Source organism: Astyanax mexicanus, chromosome 4 (assembly GCF_023375975.1).
Source record: "Astyanax mexicanus isolate ESR-SI-001 chromosome 4, AstMex3_surface, whole genome shotgun sequence".
Taxonomy (NCBI): domain Eukaryota; kingdom Metazoa; phylum Chordata; class Actinopteri; order Characiformes; family Acestrorhamphidae; genus Astyanax; species Astyanax mexicanus.
Genome location: NC_064411.1, coordinates 31520001 through 31540665, shown reverse-complemented (window position 1 = coordinate 31540665; position 20665 = coordinate 31520001). Strand labels below are relative to the sequence as shown.

Below are 20665 nucleotides of genomic sequence, written 5' to 3'. Positions count from 1 at the left end.
AGACCTGGATGGGGACAAGGACAGAAAGACAGATATCTAGATGGGGACAGAAAGAGAGAGGCAGGGAGCAAAAACTGGGCAAAAAACAAAGGTCTCAATAGAGACAAGAACAAACCTGTAAGGCAAACCTGGATATGGACATGGAGAAATAGAGAGACTGGGAGTTGGATGGAAATAGGGACAGAGACAGGGACCTGGATGGGGAAAGAGAGTCTGGGTCCTTGATTGAGACAGAGGCAAAGACCAGGATGGGTCAAGGAGAGTAAGACAAGTACTTGTATGGAAAAAAGTGACACAGGCAGGAACCTGAATCGGGATATATTTAGAGGTAGAGACAACTGGATGGGGATAAGGACAGAGAGACAGGTACATAGATGGAAATAGGGACAATAACATGAACCTGAATGGGGAAAGACAGAGAGTCAGGGACCTGGTTGAGGATAGAGGCAAAAACCTGGATATGGGCAAGGAGAGATAGAGAGTCAGAGACATGAAAAAGGACAAGGAGAGGAGGGTTGACAGAGAGAAAGTCAAGATGCTAGTAGTTGGAATTTGTGACAGAGAGAAGGACCTGAATGAGTATAAGGGTAGAGACAGAGGCAAAGATCGGTATGGGAAAAAGAAAGAGACAGAATCAGGGAGCTAGATGGAAACAGGGACAGAGACAAAAGCCTGAATGAGGTCAGGGACAGAAGCAGAGACTAGAATTGGAATGAGGAGAAAAAGACAGGGATGCAGATGGGGACCTGAATAAAAACATGTACAGAGCTAGAGATGATAATAGGGACAAAACAGGGACAGAGAGCTACAGAGCTGGGTGGAAACAGGGGCAAAAATAGGGACCTGAATGGAGACAGGAACAGTGGCATAGACCTAGATGGGGACAAAGACAGAAAAAGAGTGTCATGGAGCTGGATGAAAACAGAGACATGGAATTGGATGGAAAGAGGGACGGAGGCAGCGACAAAGATGGTGACAAGGAGAGAGAAACAAGGACCTGGATGAGGACAAAGAGAAAGGTGGAGAGGACAGAGAGCTAGGTGGAATCAGGGACAGAGACAAGAGCCTGGATGAGGTCAGGGATAGAGGCAGAGAGCAGAATGGGAACAAAGACACAAAAAGCCACAGAGTTGGATGGAAACAGGGACAGAAGCAAAGACAGGGTTGGGGACAAAGAGAGAGAAAGAGAGTTGGATGGAAACAGAGGCAGGTATTGGATGGAGACAGGGACAGTGGCAGAGACTTAGATGGAGACAAGGAAAGAGAGAAATGGAAACAGGGACACAGGCAGAAACCAAAATGGGAACAGGGACAGCGGCACTAACCAGGATAGATGCAAGGAGAGATAGATGAGGATGAGAACAAATAAAGAGAGAGTTAGGGATCTGAATGAAGACAGGGACAGACTGATAGACCTGGATGGAGACAGGGACAGAGTGATAGACCTGAATGGAGACAGGGACAGAGTGATAGACATGAATGAAGACATGTACAGAGGTAGAGACCTGGATGGCATCAGGGACAGAGACAGAAAATGGCTGGGACAAGGAAAGAAAGGGATAATAACATGGATTGGGACAGAAATAGAGGCATGGAACTAAATGGACCTGCATAGACAGGAACAGGAACAGACATCGACATCTGGATATGGACAAGGAGAGAGCAAGACATCCTATCCTGGATGGGGACAAAGAGAGAGAGAGAGTCATGAAGATGGATGGAACAAAGACTTGCATGGAGACAGAGACAGTGTGTTCATTATCTCTGTGTGGTGCAGACAGTGATTTAGCCTCAGTTCAGCATCATTACAGTTCTGTATCCTGCATCCACATGCACACAGACCACCTGACCACACACACACACACACACACACACACACACACACACACAATACTGCACTGGAATATACATTCTGTCCATGGTGCCTGAGTCACACTCCTGTTGGTCAATTCCTTCTGGGAGGAACATATTTTGACAGTGAGTTTATATTTATATAATTAAAACATAATAAAACATTAATGTCTAGACTATTAAGTATTATTTTTATAAATGAAACGTTTGCACTTATGTACAGCCACTTAAATAATGTTTTAAAAATACTTAAAAATGATGAGTTTCTTTGATTTTGCCAAATTGAAAACCTCTGGAATATAATCAAGAGGAAGACGGATGATCACACCCATCAAACCAAGCTGAACTGCCTAAATTTTTAAACCAGGAACGGCATAAAGTTATCCAAAAGCAGTGTGTAAGACTGGTGGAGGAGAACATGCCAAGATGCATGAAAACTGTGATTAAAAACCAGGATTATTCCACCAAATATTGATTTATGAACTCCTAAAACTTTATGAATGTGAACTTGTTTTCTTTGCATTGTTTGAGGTCTGAAAGCTCTGCATCTTTTTGTTATTTTAGCCATTTCTCATTTTCTGCAAATAAATGCTCTAAATTACAGTATTGTTATTTGGAATTCAGGAAAATTGTTGTCTGTAGTTTATAGAATTAAACAAAATGTTTATTTGATTTAAATATATAAATAGCAAAATCAGAGAAACTGATTCAGAAACTGAAGTGGTCTATTAATTTTTTTTTTTCCAGAGCTGTTTATACAGTATATAAATAATCAGGACTCTTAATGTGTAAAGTGGCCACAGTGCTGAGGGTTACAGTGTGGTGATTGAGGGGTCTGGTCATTAGCTGATGATGTGAAGCAGGTGTGTTAAAGCGGATGAAAAAGACCCCCGCTGTGGTCCATCAGGATGGAGTTTGAGGAACGCTGCTCAGTCAGAATGAGAGAAGCATGGGGTATGTTCTGAGTGTGTGTGTGTGTGTGTGTGTGTGTGTGTGTGTGTGTGTGTGTGTGTGTGTGTGTGTGTGAGGTCGAGGCTGGAAAGAAAAGCAATCATGTGGAAGAGTCTCCTACTGGAGTGTGTGAATGAGGGAGCGAGGTGCATCAGCAGGAGAGCAGGTCATTTAGATAAGCCTGTCACACACACACATGCACACACACACACACACACACACACACACACTCTTACTCACGCACACACATATGATTTATAAAGAACATTAAAAGTTTGCATGTGTGTGTGTGCATGTGTAAGAGTGTGTGTGTGTGTGTGTGTGTGTGTGTCCGAAGCAGTGATGGAGCAGGAGTGGGGGGGTGTTACTATAGTAACGCCTGCCGGCTCCCAGGGTGGGACAAAAGCAGAAATCTCCGACTCGTCTCCTTTCTATCAACTCAGAAATAGAGAGAGAGAGAGAAAGAGAGAGAGATGCTAGAACATACTATCCATATTAAAGTGATTGTTTAAGTTAAAAGAAAAATCACTAAGTATCACTACGTTGGACACTTAGTAACTCATGGGACATTCCAGGATTTTGGTCCATTTCCTGTCCCACCACTTAAATTTCAAATGTACGTCTCCAAAATATCTAAATGACTATTTTTTGTGAACAATGTACTTGTTATAAGACAAACTGTAAAATATGGTGGAAAAATAAGCTCCTTAGATATCATTCAAAAGACCCAATACCTTTGGACCACCTCAAAAAATAGCAGTTTTCTCTTGTCCCACTCATTGGGTGACCAACTCCTTTGGCAAATTTAACAATTAAAATAAGCTCTAAATAAATGACTTCCTCTTGTATATTGTTGATATGGATCTCCTTTACTTGTGAAAACAACTTCTTTGGTCTACATTGTATTGCATGTTACAGTTTTTATGCTATTAAGCTGTGTCCCACAACATGCGCGCAACCCTGTTCCCATAAGGAATTTTACCTGCAGAGAAAGAGTTAAAAATATTTGTCTACTGGCACAAAGGAAGTGACATCACAAGGACATTTTCTGCCCACATGGCGAGACCAAGAGTAAGTGCTCTAACTATTTTCAAGTTTTTTTTCCAAATATGTTTGTCCAAGTTGTGTGTGTCACTCAGTGAACGCAACCCTGTTACTCATATTGTAAGACTAATAATGAGTAGAGTCAAATTTACTTTATATACTTATATAACCATGTTTGTCCTTGATCTTGTATACATAGCTAAATTTTACAGTTAGCATCTGTTCCTGGGGTAAACCACAACTTAGCCTACATTCGCAACCCTGTTACTTCCAACCCTGTTACTGTAAGTTACCAAATATATTGCATAATCTAATTTAAAAAACTGCTTTGATACCTGAGCTTGACGAATCAAACTTTTTGATAGTCTATTACCTGTATTTGATAAATATATGACTAAAATGATCAAATTGAAGATCAAATTTTCAGAAGTGACCACCCCTAAAATGTACCTAAATCCTGGAATGTCCCTCTTAGCTAATTCCTTAAAGATGCATTAAAAAGTTCTCAATCTAAAAAATAACATAAGGTTTAGAAACTATCAATGACTGTTACATTTTTTGTCTGGACCGAGTGCAAATACCATTTACAAGCTAAACAGGCCTCACAGCAGCTTGGGGGTTAAACTGGACTGTAGTAACTTTGCTTTATCTCAGCAGTAATCAGAGTAATCTGATGGAAATGGAAATGTTTCGGTAGTATATGATACAAGATCTGTGCTTTTACTTTTTAATGTGGATTCAGTATGCTTTTAGTTCTTTGGGCTGCGCTGTAAACTCAGTATAGGCGGTCTGGGACAAAGAGGTTGGCCTAACAAATGAATAGGGGACGCCGGATCCTGTCACGTCCTTGTGGTTCTTGTGCGTGTTACACGTCAGTCAGGTTGCTGTTTTTTTGTTTTCTGTTTTTTTAGTTTATTCCGTATTTATTCTAGCAGTCCTGTCTGTTCATGTATATTGAGTTTAGTTTTGGTTTATTGTTTGTGTTCCTGTAAATAAATTACCCTGCGTTTATATCCGCCTTGTGTTCTTCCTGCTGCAGTCCTGACAGCAAATTCACACAGGATTCTAACAGACTGTAATACTCTACAGGATGCATAGTGGGTGCTCTTTAATGCTCATTCTGATTGACTATAGGAAGTGAGAGGGGTGCTCTATAATGCCCTGTAATATTTATATGATCAATATATTCATTCAGACCTACTGTAATACAGTACAGGAAACATAGGAGCACTTTATAATGCTCTATATACCATATTTTTCAGACTATGAGGCGCACCGGATTATAAGGCACATTAAGCGACACTAGTAAGAATGCACACTTGAAGTGAACAAGAATGTTGCCATGTTTCCCCTCTAATTCCACAGATCTCCCTGTAAACAAAACTGTAATTCTTAAAAAAAAAAATTCTTTCAAAGTCAAACGAGTTCTTGATGTTAATCTACACAGATTTCTATCCTGAAAACTATTTAATTGGGTGAGTAAAGTGGTTCTGTTTATCTACAGTAAGCTTAGAATTCCAGTGTTTTGTCCAAGGGTGAGCGCTAGCCCCAGTTAGCAAGTGCTTAGCCAGATGCAATTAGCAGCGGTAGCCAGCCCGGGTTAGCAATGCTTAGCTAGTCCCTGTTAGCGCTAGTAAATGGTGCCTGATAGCGCTAGACTGAGGAACTCTGAGTGTTCTGGTAACCCAGGACGCTATCAGCTAGCGGTTCATCCCACGTAGCTTGTTGTAACACAGTAAACAGTCCGACATACGCACCTCTGAACATCAAAAGAGCTAGCATTGTGGTTAACAGCTAATGCTAATGCCACTGCACTCAGCCTCAAGCCTTCAACTACATTAAAACTTCCTTATAACGCTGTACTTCAGTAGAGTGGCTTTGGAGCTCCTTACAAACTGACTGGTAAAATTCATACATTGTAAGGCGTACTGATCATTTTTGGGGAAAATTAAAGGAATTTATGTGCGCTTTACAGTAAAAAAAATAAGGTATGCTCTGTTGTTATAGGTCTGATTAGTAACCTCAGTTCTTCTTTTGTAGGTGTGGACCATTCAAACCTGGATTTGAAGAAGAATTTTGTGAGTGTTTTTGCAAAAACCTTTGTTTTTGGGGGGGAAAATTTTGACACTGGCTTTTTACATCTTTTTTGAAGTCAAGAAGAACTTGTTTTTTTTAGCATAGCTGATTAAAGTACCTACTCAATAGGACTCCCCTATCACTTGCAATGCTCCAACAATGTATCTCTACTAAGCAACCAAGGCAAAACCTAAAAAAAAGAGATGGATCTCCACTGGTTCTAGCAGGATGACTCTAGAGCCAAATCTGCAATAACGTCTGTAATAAATCTATAGTATTAAATATGCAATAAATAAGAATTAATGTAAAGTTAGTCTTTGGACCCTTGCAGATTCTGCCATATGTAGGAGGCAGGGGCGGAGCCAACCCCCGGGCAGCCAGCTGAGGCGATGGAAGCTGGTGATTGGTTGATATACAAGTGACAAGCATTGGAGTTTCCTGCTAGAACTAGTGCTGAAGCTTATAGATCCACCAGATAGGCAACAGAAAGACACCCTGTGCTATTCCAACTAATATTTTTTGTTTAGTAAAACATTTTCTGAATGTTACAGCTAATGTTCGCAGAACATTCAATCTGCCAAGTTTTCAGGATGTTCTTAAAATGTTTTTATTTAACGTTGGTGGTAACATTGCTGCAACGTGACTTGTATTAATGTTTTTTTGTTTTTGTTTTTAGGTTTAGGAATGTTACTTTTAACATTTCCATAAAGTTAGTATTTGTCTAACTGGCAATGTTATATGAGAAACAATCTAATAATGTTGTGATGCAAAGCATTACTATGGTACATAGGGGTGGGCGATATGGCTCTAAAATAATATCACGATATTTCAGGGTATTTTTGCAATAACGATATACTTGGCGATATAGGAAAACTAAAATAATTAATTAATTTCAGGAATATAGTATAAGAGTATAACAGTATAATCATAATGTGGCAAAATAAATAATATAGCATAAAATAATATAATGCAGCAAAAATATTGCAGAATATTTAGTGCATGCATATAAACTGCAAACTAAAACAATTATACAATAAATACACCTAAAGCTTCACAGTAAATAATAGACTACTTTTAAGACAGAACAGCCCTATTATCACGATATGGATTGTTAATATTATGATATTTCTGTGTTACGATATATTGTATACGATATAATATTGCCCACCACTAATGGTACACTTTTTTTTTAACATTCCTGAGACATTATTTCTGTAACTTTACAGGTTAACCTAAATGGAACATTGTTAAAATGTTGTCAAACGTTAAATGTTCTCTGTTAGCTGGGAGTAGCAAAAATGTTCTAATTGGCTATGCTAAATTGATTGGTGAAACAATTGGGTAAGAAAACAGTCTTTAATTCAACGTTTAAAAATGAAACTTTTTCAATATCTGTTCGATGTTCATACGTTATTTTCTGTGTCCCTTACGCAGGGGTTTATTGACAACCACTCCTGATAAAACTCCTTTATATTAAATGTTAGCTGTTCAGTCTTGTTCAGTGTGATTTGTGCTGTTGTAGAAACAGAAAGAAATGGAGAAGAGTTTTATACACACTGTAATCTGTCTGCAGCCGCACAGATCAAAGCGAAGCGCCACAACGGCTGTTTTTCTCTTTTTTTCGTCGTTTCTCTAGAGTAAAAGCTTCGGCTGATTTAATGAAAGAAACGTCTCTCCTACACTTCATTTTCTGAATCAGTTGATTTAGCTATTTATAGGTTTATGACTGAGTTAAATGAACATTGTTGTTTTATTCTATAAACTACGGACAACCTTTCTCCCAAATTCCAAATAAAAATATGGTCATTTAGAGCATTTATTTGCAGAAAATGAGAAATGGCTGAAATAACAAAAAAACATTTAGAGCTTTCAGACCTCAAATAATGCAAAGAAAAGAAGTTCATATTCATAACATTTTAAGAGTTCAAAAGTCAATATTTGGTGGAATAACCCTGGTTTTTAATCACAGTTTTCTTGGCATGTTCTCCTTTCTCCTCCACCAGTCTTACACACTGCTTTTGGATAACTTCATGGCACTCCTGGTGCAACAATAAAAAAAAGCAGTTCAGCTTCTTTTGATGGCTTGTGATCATCCATCTTCCTCTTGATTATATTCAAGAGGTTTTCAATTTGGTAAAATCAAAGAAACTCATCGTTTTTAAGTGGTCTCTTATTTTTTTCCAGAGCTGTAGATTATCTACAGATAACTAATTGATTCCTCACTGATTATGGTAGATTCTCACACAGATAAACTAAAGATTACCCAAAGGATTACTAGTGAATTTGTCACAGACTACTGTAGATTACAAGAAATATTCAATAAATTATTCACAGATTACTTTATATTACCAAAAAGATAATCTATAGATTACTTACATATGTGGGCATGTGGGCACATGGTTCTAAATTGGGGAGAAAAATGGGTAAAACAAACCTATAGACCCCACAGGAGACCAGAATATTAGCAACAGAAAATCTATACATTACCAACAGATCACTTCAGATCACCATTACCAATCAATGCAGACTGCCATAGATTATTCCACAAATAAACCAGATTACCAACTGATCACACCCAGTGAAGGTGTTTTCTCTTTGTTTGAGGCTGCAGGAGGCGTTCGCGAGTTTTGACCTGCGTGGATCTCACGGCCTTTCCCATGACCCCATGCCGCTAAGAAACGAGGAGAACAGGTACCATCCAGAAACTCACACAACTCATCACAACAACACAATGTTCCTAGTTTGCTTTAACCATTAAACGTACAGGAGAATTGAGTTGATTATTATATTTATTGAGTTAACTTGATTGCATTTGTTTTGCTGTGTATATGGATGATGTCATGCTGTCCTAGCCATGGTACGAAGTGCGCGGGTGAAGTTGCCATGGAGGCCAACAACTCCTACTGTGGTGTGGGCATTGCTTTCAATGCACGCATAGGAGGTGAGTAGGAGTATGAATAGCTTAATTAGAGAGCTTCTACCCATCACATGTGAGGCTCACATGGGTGGGCTCTAAGTGGGGTTGAACATGTATTTTTACGTGGGGCCCCCAATGTTACAGCTCACCCTAATCCCAGCTAGGCCCTATGTGCAGAGTACAACACAGATGAGGCCCATGATGAACCCTTATTGGTCCCACCACTGACCCTACTGGTGCCCATTACTGACATCTATCTATATGTGGGGCCTCAATGGAACACATGAACCAAAATTTGTAATTTTTTACATTTTCCAGTTGGGCAACCCATACAGGCACCACATGAGCATGTTACTTGTGCTGATTTGAGCACTGATGCTTAAAGGCCTGTTTGCTATGTTTAGGTATTCGTCTTCTGGATGGGTCAGTAACTGACTCTATGGAGGCCTCTGCGCTGACCTACAACAACGACTTCATACACATCTACACCTGCTGCTGGGGGCCGACAGATAATGGGGCCGAAATGTCTGGACCGGGAACATTAACGGAGAAAGCATTACACCTGGGAACACGCAAGGTTTCTAAATTAGTTTCTCTGATTTTGCTATTTACAGGTATATGTTTGAGTAAAATGAACATTGTGGTTTTATTCTATAAACTACAAACAACATTTCTCTGAAATTCCAAATCAAAATATTGTCATTTACAGTATTTATTTGCAGAAAATGAGAAATGGCTGAAATAACAAAAAAGATGCAGATTCAGACCCTCAAATAATGCAAAGAAAACAAGTTCATATTCATCAAGTTTGAAGAGTTCAGAAATCAATATTTGGTGGAATACCCCCAGATTGTTAATCACAGTTTTCATGCATCTTGGCATGTTCTCCTCCACCAGTCTTACACACTGCTTTTGGATAACTTTATGCCACTCCTGGTTAAAAAATTCAAGCAGTTCAGCTTGACTTGATGGCTTGTGATCATCCATCTTCCTCTTTGTTATATTCCAGAGGTTTGGTAAATTTAGGATTTAGTAAAATTAAAGAAACTCATAATTTTTAGGTGGTCTCTTATTTTTTTCCAGAGCTGTATATTTTGTGGTGCTTGAAAGTTTGTGAAACCTTCAGAATATTCTATATTTCTGCGTAAATATGACTAAAAAAAATCAGCAGATTTTCACACAACTCCTCAAAGTAGATAAAGAAAACCCAGTTAAACAAATGTTGTTGATGCTCATTAGGCTGGAAAATGTTCTCTAAAGAGTTTGGTCTCTTTAGATTGTGTATAAATGAAGGGGATTCAAGACCATTGTTACCTTTGGCAGTAATGGTCAATCAACAAAGATGGCAAAGGTCCCCAAGGTAACTTCTAAGCAACTTAAGGCCTCTCTCACTTTGGCTAATGTTAATGTTCATGAGTCCACCATCCAGAGAACATTGAACAACAATGGGGCGCATGGCAGGGTTGCAAGAAAAAGAAAAAAACACTGCACTTCAAAAAGAACATTAATGCTTATTTGCTGAAGATCACGTTGACAAGCCACAAGGCTATTGGACAAATGTTTCATGGATGCATGAGTCCAAAATAGAACTTTTTGTTTGACATGAAAAGCATTATTTTTGGAGAAATGAAATCACTTCATTGCAACATAAGAACCTTATCCCATCTGTAAAACATGGTGGCGGTAGTATCATGGTTTGGGATTGTTTTGCTGCATCTGGAACAAGATGGCTAGACTTCAGAATTATATCAGAGAATTCTAAAGGAAAATGTCAGGACATCTGTTCATGAACTGAACCTCAAGAGAAGGTGGGTCATGCAGCAAGACAATAACCCTATGCAAACAAGTCGTACTACCATAGAATGGTTCAGGAAGAGTAAAGTTAATGTTTTGGAATAGAGCCAACCAAATTTATGATTTTAATCCAATAGAAATATTAAGCTGAAGATGTTCTGTGCGAAGGAATTGGTTAAAATTATATGTAATATTAGATATTAGATCATTTTTTCTCAATAAATAAATGACCAAGTAAAATATCTGTGTTTCATTTGTTTAACGGGATTCTCTTTATCTACTTTTATTAGAACCTGTGTGAAAATCTGATGATGTTTTAGATCATATTTATGCAGAAATATAGAACATTATATAAGGGATTCACAAACTTTCAAGCATCTATGTATGTAGCACTGGCCACTTTATTAGAAACACCTACTGTATCTTGTGCCTCCCCTCGCTGTTTACGTAAATAGAAACACCTTTCTGTATATACAAACTACAACTGTGTGTGTGTGTGTGTGTTCGTGTATGTGTAGGGCCGTGGTGGTAAGGGCAGTGTGTTTGTATGGGCTGCTGGTAACGGAGGGCTGATGGACGATCACTGTGGAGCAGACGGCTACGTCAACAGCATCTACACCATCGCCATTGGAGCCGTCACACACACAGGAAGCCCCGCCTCCTTTGGGGAGCCCTGCCCAGGTGTCATGGCCGTGACGCTCACTGGCAACAACGCCTATTCCTCCCCACCTCTGGTGAGATTGCAGTAGCTATCAGCAGTTTTTCATAATTATAAACACTCAACATCCCCCAAAATTGTATTATATTTTAATAACTACTATTTGCTATATGTACAGTATGGGTATTGTATCTGTGGTTACTAGGGGTGTGAGGAGACACTAATTTCACGAGACGAGACAAGACACGATACTGGGTTCACGAGAATGAGACGAGACGAGATTTAAAAATAAAGTTTAAAAAGGAAATGTCAAAAATGGAAAATGGCTTGAAAAATAGAGTTTTATTTGACAAAATCATATAACTCAAACTTAACAGACTGGTTTCTCTCACACATTGATTTGATAAGAAATAGAAATCAGAATAAGGTCTCATATAGTGCAAACAATAAGTGCAAACCACAACCAGTCATATTAAGACTATGGTTTGTGTTTTTTTCTCCTAAATCTCTTGTAATTTAACTATGCACAACCACAACCAGTCATATTAAGACTATGCTTGAAGTGCAAACAGAGACAGAACATGTTTTTAAATACAGTACAGAGTTAAGGGATTAGTACACCTGCCTGTGAAACAGTCACGTGTAGGATTTACTTACAGTATTTACATATGGTTTGTGTCTTGTTGGTCACTCTGTTACCGTTTATTGTTTCCACTGGAGCCAAAATGCAGCCAGACATACAACTTAAAAGTAGCAGAAGCATCTTCTATGCAAATGCCCGAATTTTCCTCTTCTGCTGAGAGCTGCTCTCACTGCTCAGCCACCACACTCGCTGCTATCGCTACTGTGTTGCCAGGTCCCTCTTATTAACTCCACGCTAAACTGTTTTTTTTCCCGCAAGACAGGTTTAAGTTTGACAAGAAATATCGTCACATTTAAATCTCGCGAGATCTCGTGCCACGAGATCTCCTCAAACCCCTAGTGGTTACCTAATATTTAGTTTTATTTGATAAGGAACACTCTTCTTTATATACACATTATATGTGTTATACTAATGCATCTCGAAAAGTTAGAACCTCACTGAAAAGTTAAAATGTGAAACTCATATATTATACAGATGTATTACACACAGAGTGATCTATTTTAAGAGTTTATCTCATTTATTGTTGATGATTATGGCTTACAGCCAATGAATGCACAAAAATCAGTGTCTCAGACAATTACAATATTATATAAAACCAGTTGGTACTTTTGGCAGTGTATTCGGGCAGTGTGCCAAGTCCTGCTAAAAAAAATGAAATCCGCATCTCCATGAAAGGTGTCAGCAGAGGGAAGCATGAAGTGCTGTAAGATTTTGCGGGTAAACAAAACTGCACTGACTTTAGATTTGATAAAACACAGTGGACCAACACCAGCAGATGACAGACATGACTCTCCAAACCATCACTGATTGTAGAAACTTCACTCTAGACCTCAAGTAGTTTGAACTGTGTGTCTCTCCGCTCTTCCTCTAGACTCTGGTCTCTTGATTTCCAAATCAAATGCTTTAAAGGGTCCACATTGACAAAACTAGCAATTATTCAAAAGTACAAATATATACATTTTCTGAGACTCTGATTTTTGGGTTTTCATTGGCTGTAATCCATAATCATCAACAATAAATTAAATAAATGCTTCAAATAGATCACTCTGTGTGTAATTTGTCTAATAAGTCTATATTACATATAAGCTTCACATTTTGAACTGAATTAATGAAATAAAGGAACTTTTCAATGACATTCTAATTTTAGAGATGCACAAGCGGATATACAGTGGAGCTTGAATATCCTAAAGTTAGGTAAGGAGCACCACATTAATCAAATGAGACAAAAATATTAGACCTGCACATTTATTTACTAAAGAATATGATCCTATACTACACGTCTGTGAGTGGCAGACATATGTGGAGGTTTACTGTCAGTATCTGTTGTATCCCCCTGTGCAACAATTACTGCACATACATGTTAATGGTAACTGTTGATTAGTATTTCACATCAACTTGGACAAATCAAAACAGCCTCAGCTTTGTTATGTTGGTGGTTTTTTTTTAATTAACTGTTGCTTCAGCTTTTTCCACAACATTTCTACTGGATTACGATTAGGAGTTTGATTTGGGCCCCATTCCAAGACATTAGCTTTATTCTTCATTAACAATTATTTGGTGAAATGACTTGTGTGATAAGGGTCATTGTCCTGCTGCATGACCTATGTTCTCTTGAGATTCAGTTCACAGTGAGATGAAACCATGGCCAATCCATGATGCTACCACCACCATGTTTCTCACGGTGACTTCATTTTCCTCTAGTCAAGCAGCTTTTCATTAAAACCATCCACCCTGTCATTAATGTACCAAGTGATTAATCTGTGTAGTATAAAGTCTTATAAACTTACTTTTGAGATACCGAAAGGCACAGTATTCTGTTACTGACCCCTAAAGTCATGTGTGGTACCTCGTGTTATACTGGCAGCCTGTTCTTGTGACCAGTGGTGACCAGGTGGGCTCTGGACTCACACTCGCCGGACCGAGCAGGAAGACCTAAACGAGGATGAGTTAATAAATGAATGCTTTGTCAAAACAAATGTAAATATTTCACATTAATAAAGCAATGTGAAGCAGGAGAGAGAGATAGAGAGATATAGAGATGGAAATTGAAAAAAGAGGGAAACTGACAAGACAGTGAGAAAGAGAGAGAGAGAGAGAGAAATAAAGAATGATAATCTCTCCACCACACTACTATATTTAGCTTTTCCTGGGAGATTTGCTAATTAACACCTCGCCGTGTTTCAGCACTGATCCACTGCGGCCTGCTGTGGAACCGGGACATGAGCAGCAACAGTTAAACACACGCGCGAGTGTGTGTGTATAGGTGTTAATTGGGGGTGAAGAGAGGTGCGGGAGCAGGAGGAAGTTACAGGGTGAAATGGCAGCAGCTCAGAGACTGTGAAAGAACATCACTTAAACACACACAAACACACAAACACACACATACTGTCACGTCCTCTGTTTGTCTGTGTGATTGCTCTGAAGGTGCACATTTGAAGCAAGCTACTGATTCAATCATGCTGTGTGTGTAGGTGACTGTATCTAACCTTGGTGATGGCTGTATTACAAACTTTGCGGGGACATCCAGTGCAGCGCCAACTGCAGCAGGAGTATTAGCTCTGGTACTAGAGGCAAAGTGAGTATACACACATACACAAACCACACAAAAACACACACATCCAGCATGTGAAAGTTTATAGTCCCACCCATTTAGTATACAGCAGTTTATAGTCCCTCCCATTCAGCCTACAGCAGTTTAGAGTCCCTCCCATTCAGCCTACAGCAGTTTATAGTCCCACCCATTCAGCCTACAGCAGTTTATATCCCCACCCATTCATCCTACAGCAGTTTATAGTCCCACCCATTCAGCCTACAGCAGTTTATAGTCCCACACATTCAGCCTACAACAGTTTATAGTCCCTCCCATTCAGCCTACAGCAGTTTATAGTCCCACACATTCAGCCTACAACAGTTTATAGTCCCACCCATTCAGCCTACAGCAGTTTATAGTCCCTCCCATTTAGCCTACAGCAGTTTATAGTCCCTCCCATTTAGCCTACAGCAGTTTATATCCCCACCCATTCATCCTACAGCAGTTTATAGTCCCACCCATTCATCCTACAGCAGTTTATAGTCCCACCCATTCAGCCTACAGCAGTTTATAGTCCAGTCCATTCAGCCTACAGCAGTTTATAGTCCCTCCCATTCAGCCTACAGCAGTTTATAGTCCAGTCCATTCAGCCTACAGCAGTTTATAGTCCCTCCCATTCATCCTACAGCAGTTTATAGTCCCACCCATTCAGCCTACAGCAGTTTATAGTCCCACACATTCAGCCTACAGCAGTTTATAGTCCCTCCCATTCAGCCTACAGCAGTTTATATCCCCACCCATTCAGCCTACAGCAGTTTATAGTCCCTCCCATTCAGCCTACAGCAGTTTATATCCCCACCCATTCATCCTACAGCAGTTTATAGTCCCACCCATTCAGCCTACAGCAGTTTATAGTCCCACACATTCAGCCTACAGCAGTTTATAGCCCCTCCCATTCAGCCTACAGCAGTTTATAGCCACACATATTAATGTGTTGTTAGTTGAATTTTTGGGCCACTTGAGATGGAAAGACAGTTTAGAGGAGAAAAAACAGATGAAAATGGGCTGTTCTGTTACTAAAACATAATGTAACTGTCCAATTAAAAACAAAAACAATCTCCATTTTTGTAGCTTTTCAGTTTACTACATAATTTGAATACACAAACTATCCCTTACATGGTTCCAAAAATTCCAAATTCCTAATGAATGGACCAATAGTAATTCTCCCAAATTACCTAAAATAAACTCTTTTTTTCTTTTTTATCTCTCTCCTGTAAAGTTGCTTTTCTTTTGAGAGATGTTGTGCTGGCCATGTTTTTTTTTTTACAGTCGTTGGACTGAACTGTGCTGGGACATTCTGGTTTTGAACATGCAACAGAATGTTGCTGCCTGATTGGTCAGCATGGAAAGGCTGCCATGTGTAATTAATTCAAATTAAAGCAACTTTCCTCATTTTTCCACGATCCCTTTGCAATTTTTAGCTTCTACACTTTGAAAATAAATGTTAGCATTATTTTGGGTGATGAACATGTTTTTAGTGATACAAATGTAAACATTTTACACACACACACACACACACACAGGCTCTCTCACTCTCTTTCTGCATGGTGAAATCCCACTAGAATTTTATAAGCCACAATTCGCCCTCTGCTCTGATGCTCGTTTGCATACTAAAAGGAACACCTGTGGAATATGCAAATGAATTAGAATAACATTTTGTCTCTCTTTTTCTCTCTATTTTTAACTCTGTCTCTCTCCCTCTCTCTTTTTAACTTTCTCTCTCACACTCTTCCTCCTTCTCTCTCTTTCACACACTTTCTCTTTAACTTTTTCTCTTAGTCTCTCTCTTTTTAACTTTCTCTCTCACTCTCTCTCTCTTTCTTTTTATACTCTCACACACTTTCTCTTTATAACTCTCTCTCTCTCTTAGTCTTTCTGTTTTTAACTCTCTCTCTTTCACCCTCTCTCTCTTAGTCTCTCACTTTCTCTCTTTTTCTCTCTGTTTTTAACTCTGTCTCTGTCACCCTATTTCTCTTAGTCTCTCTATTGTTCTCTCTCTCTCTTTCACACACTTTCTCTTTATAACTCTCTCTCTTATTCTCTCTGTTTTTTACTCTCTGTCTCTCTCTCTCTCTCTCTGATTAATCAGTGCTGTATCAGACTGTAGACTCATTGCAGGATCATGGCTCCGCCTCCTTAATCACATTTAACACACTGTTGAGTACCTCACAGTGTGTTAAGTACACACACACACACACACACACACACACACACACACACAGCAGTGCCAGCTTATATCAGTCTGATAGATGCCTGTTTTCTAAGATCTTGCATTATAATGCTGCTAATATCATGTACCATAAATGCTAATTAATTTAAAAATGTGAGGTGATTTCGGCAAGAGTCACTTGTCTGTTTACATGGACAATTCTAGCCAGACACGGCCAGTCACGATCATTAGCAGCCACACTTAATGATCAGTCAATTACATACTGTCCCATGTCATGTCTGCTGACTTTTGGCATGTCAGGATAGAGTAATACAGTGCGAGGTGTTCAGATTAGTGTGTGTGTGTTTGTCTGTAGTAAAGAGTAGAGAGTAGTTTGCATCAACAGGAATGGGCCAGTGCTGCACTGTGATTGGCTGTATTTGTTAAGAGGCGGAACAAAAGGGCTGAAGGAGGTTTCTAGGAGTTCCAGAGCAGATCGCAGAGATGGCCAGGGTTCACTAATTAATTCCCGTGTCGAGTGTTTGGCAAAGATTCTCTCTCTCTCTCTCTTTCTCTCTCTCTCTCTCTCTCTCTCTCTCCCTCTCTTTCTCCATGTTTTTATTCTGTTATGATACAAAAGGAGTCGTTTCCAGTAATTTGTCCCAGAGAGAGCGTCTCCGAGAACCGGCTTTGATTTAGCAAAGCAAATTTAATTTAGTTTGCTTTATGCAAACCCAGACGGGGGTGGTGGTGGGGGGCTGTTTTTCTGTGTGTGCATGTATGTGTGTGTGTGTGTGTGTGTGTGTGTGTGTGTGTGTTTGTATGCATGTGCGAGTGTGTGCCGCAGTTTAAAAGTACATCACCCAGCTCCCACATGCACGCCTTTGAAACTGGAGCTTAAAATATTGTGGTTGTTTTTATTTCATTATTATTATTTTTAGTGCAATGATCAGTGTTTGCTGCACAAGCTGTTAGTGTACCTCTTTACTCTTTGTCCTCATTGGTAATGAAAGGTAATGCTGGGATTTTCTTTTTGTTTTTATTTACAGTTGCAGACAAAAATATTAAAAATCCCCATTACAAATGTGGTTTATTAGGAAAATGTGCTGTTTTTTTTTTTTAACTGTTTGCAAGAGTCAAATAGTCAAACAGCACCAAATAGCACCAATTTAAATTGGCATGAGCAATGGCCTCCAGTTTACTAATACTCCGCCGCTGTAAATATCTTCTTAAAATCCTACCAAAAATTTCTATGGAGTTTAAGTCAGGCTACTGTGATGGCTTCTCCAGAATCTTCCAGGACTTCTTCTAAAAACATGCCTTGTGATCATGATACCCAGGATTCAGCTTCTGTACACAATGCCTACATTTTTTAATGATTATTTTTATTTTTATGACTTATTTTATGATAAAATTACATGAATAAACTGCTCTCACAAAAATGTGTGGTCTACATTGGGTCCATATACATATATTGGCCAAACCATCCCTTGACTGGGCTTTATTCTTTTGTTATAGCTAACTGAGTTAATATCTGCTGCCTCTCATGGAGCTTAATTGAATTCCTTCAGCAGATTGTCTGACATGACACTATCAAGTCCAGCGTTCTCTGTATAAAACGCCTGCTTCCTTCATTTCTACCAGCTTCTTTTGTTACAGCCTGAACGCTCTCGCTTAAATTGACTGTTTTCAGTTCTCTTTCATTGAAATTTGAATGGACTGCATGGAGGAGCACCTTTTAAATGATGAGAAAAATAAATAAATTACTAAATAAATAATGTTTTCTACATGTGTGCTTGTGAGTGAAGTACATCATGAGTACCAGCACTCTCAGAACTCCAAATATGTGGTGCTATATGTCTATATGTCTAGAGCATACCTTTAAAGTAATGTATATTATGCTAAAAAGGTCTACTATTTATCCGTATACAGTGGTGTGAAAAAGTGTTTCCCTCTTCATGATTTTTTTTGCATGTTGGTTATTCATAAATGTTTCAGATCATCAAACACATTTAAATATTAGTCAAAGACAACACAAGTAAACATAAAATGCAGTTTTTGAAACAATGTTTTCATTATTAAGAAAGAAAAAAAATCAACAACTACAAAGAAATTCAGGAACAAATTAGAAAAAAAAAACTTTTTTGATCTATCTGTCTAAAAAAAAGATTATAAAGCCATTTCTAAAGTTTTGAGTCAAAATTACCTCAAGAGCTCAAAGACATCTCATCCAAGAGGTCACTAAAGACCCCACAACAACATTCAAAGAACTGCAGGCCTCACTTGTCTTAGTTAAAGTTCGTGCGAAAACCATTGCTTAGCGAAAAGAATATTAGGCTTGTCTCAATTATGCCAGAAAACATAATGTTGATCATCCCCAAGACTATTCTGTGGACTAACGAGACAAAAGTAAAACTGTTTGGAAGGGTTATGTCCCATTACATCTGGTGTAAAAGTAATGCCACATTTCAGAAAAAGAACATCATAACTACAGTAAAACATGGTGGTGGTAGTGTGATGGTCTGTTGTTGTTTTGCTGCTTCAGGACCTGGAAGACTTACTGTGATAAATGGAAAAATTAATTCCACTGTCTAACAAAAAATCCTGAAAGAGAATATACTACCGTCTTTTCACACCACTGTACTGATCAGCACTGTCTGTTTGCTCTGATTCATGCAGCCCAGATTTGACGTGGAGGGATGTCCAGCACCTGATCACAAGGACAGCAAAGATACCAGACCCTAACCAGCCAGGGTGGATTGTCAATGGGGCAGGATACCACGTCCATGACAGGTACCATGTGTTTTTTATTAATTGCCCTGTAGACTGGGCCCTTATCTTGTACCCCCACTTTTCTGTGCCTTGTACCCTTTATTCTCACTGCTCCACTGGTTACCCTTTATTCATTCAGTAGACTCTAATCCCATACCCTGTACCCTGTAGTTGCCACCCTGTACTACTGTTTAAGAGCATGTGCCCTACTTTCCTGTACACATCTTCCACGTGTTCATCATCTGACTTCTTACACATTAAGCTATACACTGTACCTCTTATCTGTCTTACCCTTAGCCTAAACCCGGTTCATTATTTTGTACACTGTAAAAAAAAAGTCCCGTTACATCTGGCGTAACAGTAACAATGCATTTCATTGCATTAAATCATGGTGGTGGTAGTGTGATAGTCTGGGGCTGTTTTGCTGCTTCAGGACCTGGAAGACTTGCTGTCATAAATGATACCCCATACCCCATATTATGTACTCCAATAAAATGCTTCTCTGGCGAGCTCATGTTTACATTCCTTCCCTTTTTCTCTGTTGCACTGACGTGACTTTAGTTTACGCCTGTTCTTGTTTTTGCGCCCGTTCTTGGGCTCTCTATCTCCTCATAAGGGCGTTTTACCCCATCCCTGTCCCAATTCACTAGCCAGGGCAGTGATAATGTATTGGACCGAGACCCTGACGACACAGATTAGATCCCACGTGAGGAACGGTGTGTTTATTTTTTTATTGTTTCCTTTTTTGTTGGGTTTACCTGCTTTGAGATCAACTGTTCTGCAATTGGGTTCAACAACCCTCTGGGCTGGAGAGCTACTAGTCTGTAGCACTCCCATCCTTTTACACTTCATTGCAAAATGTTTTTTTTTTGTGGCCAAATACGTAATGGCTTGGAAAATATCTGGCACGCAGCTAAACTTAATGGCTGACCCCTGCTGTACTCTACTAGGGGAGTGCCATATTGTATCGTACGTGATAATATTGCTAACATTTTTGAATATTGTGAACGATATTATACCCTGAAATATCGTGCCATATCACCCACTTCTAATTATCACATCAAGGTGCTACTTTTTTGCCGTTTTTAGCAAAAGAAAAATTCACACTGTTCTCATTTCCCATTATATATCTACTAGAGACAGATTATATCTGTGCAGTATCATTTATTGTACTTTAATTCTGAATATATGAAGATATTTGGAGTGCATTATTAGTATCA

The 20665-nt window shown here is 39.0% G+C and overlaps 1 protein-coding gene across 1 annotated transcript in view; it reads left to right on the top strand.

Annotated features, from left to right (window-relative positions):
- Positions 1 to 5890: 5890 nt before the first annotated feature.
- LOC103039520 (neuroendocrine convertase 1) overlaps positions 5891 to 20665 on the top strand; it is a 48622-nt gene continuing 33847 nt past the window's right edge. The window contains exons 1-7 of the mRNA XM_022673174.2: positions 5891 to 5924; positions 8534 to 8613; positions 8775 to 8863; positions 9244 to 9416; positions 11152 to 11367; positions 14406 to 14509; positions 19353 to 19466. Of these exons, the coding sequence (XP_022528895.2) occupies positions 8588 to 8613; positions 8775 to 8863; positions 9244 to 9416; positions 11152 to 11367; positions 14406 to 14509; positions 19353 to 19466 (722 nt within the window). The 5' untranslated portion in view covers positions 5891 to 5924; positions 8534 to 8587. The remainder of the gene's footprint in view (positions 5925 to 8533; positions 8614 to 8774; positions 8864 to 9243; positions 9417 to 11151; positions 11368 to 14405; positions 14510 to 19352; positions 19467 to 20665) is intronic.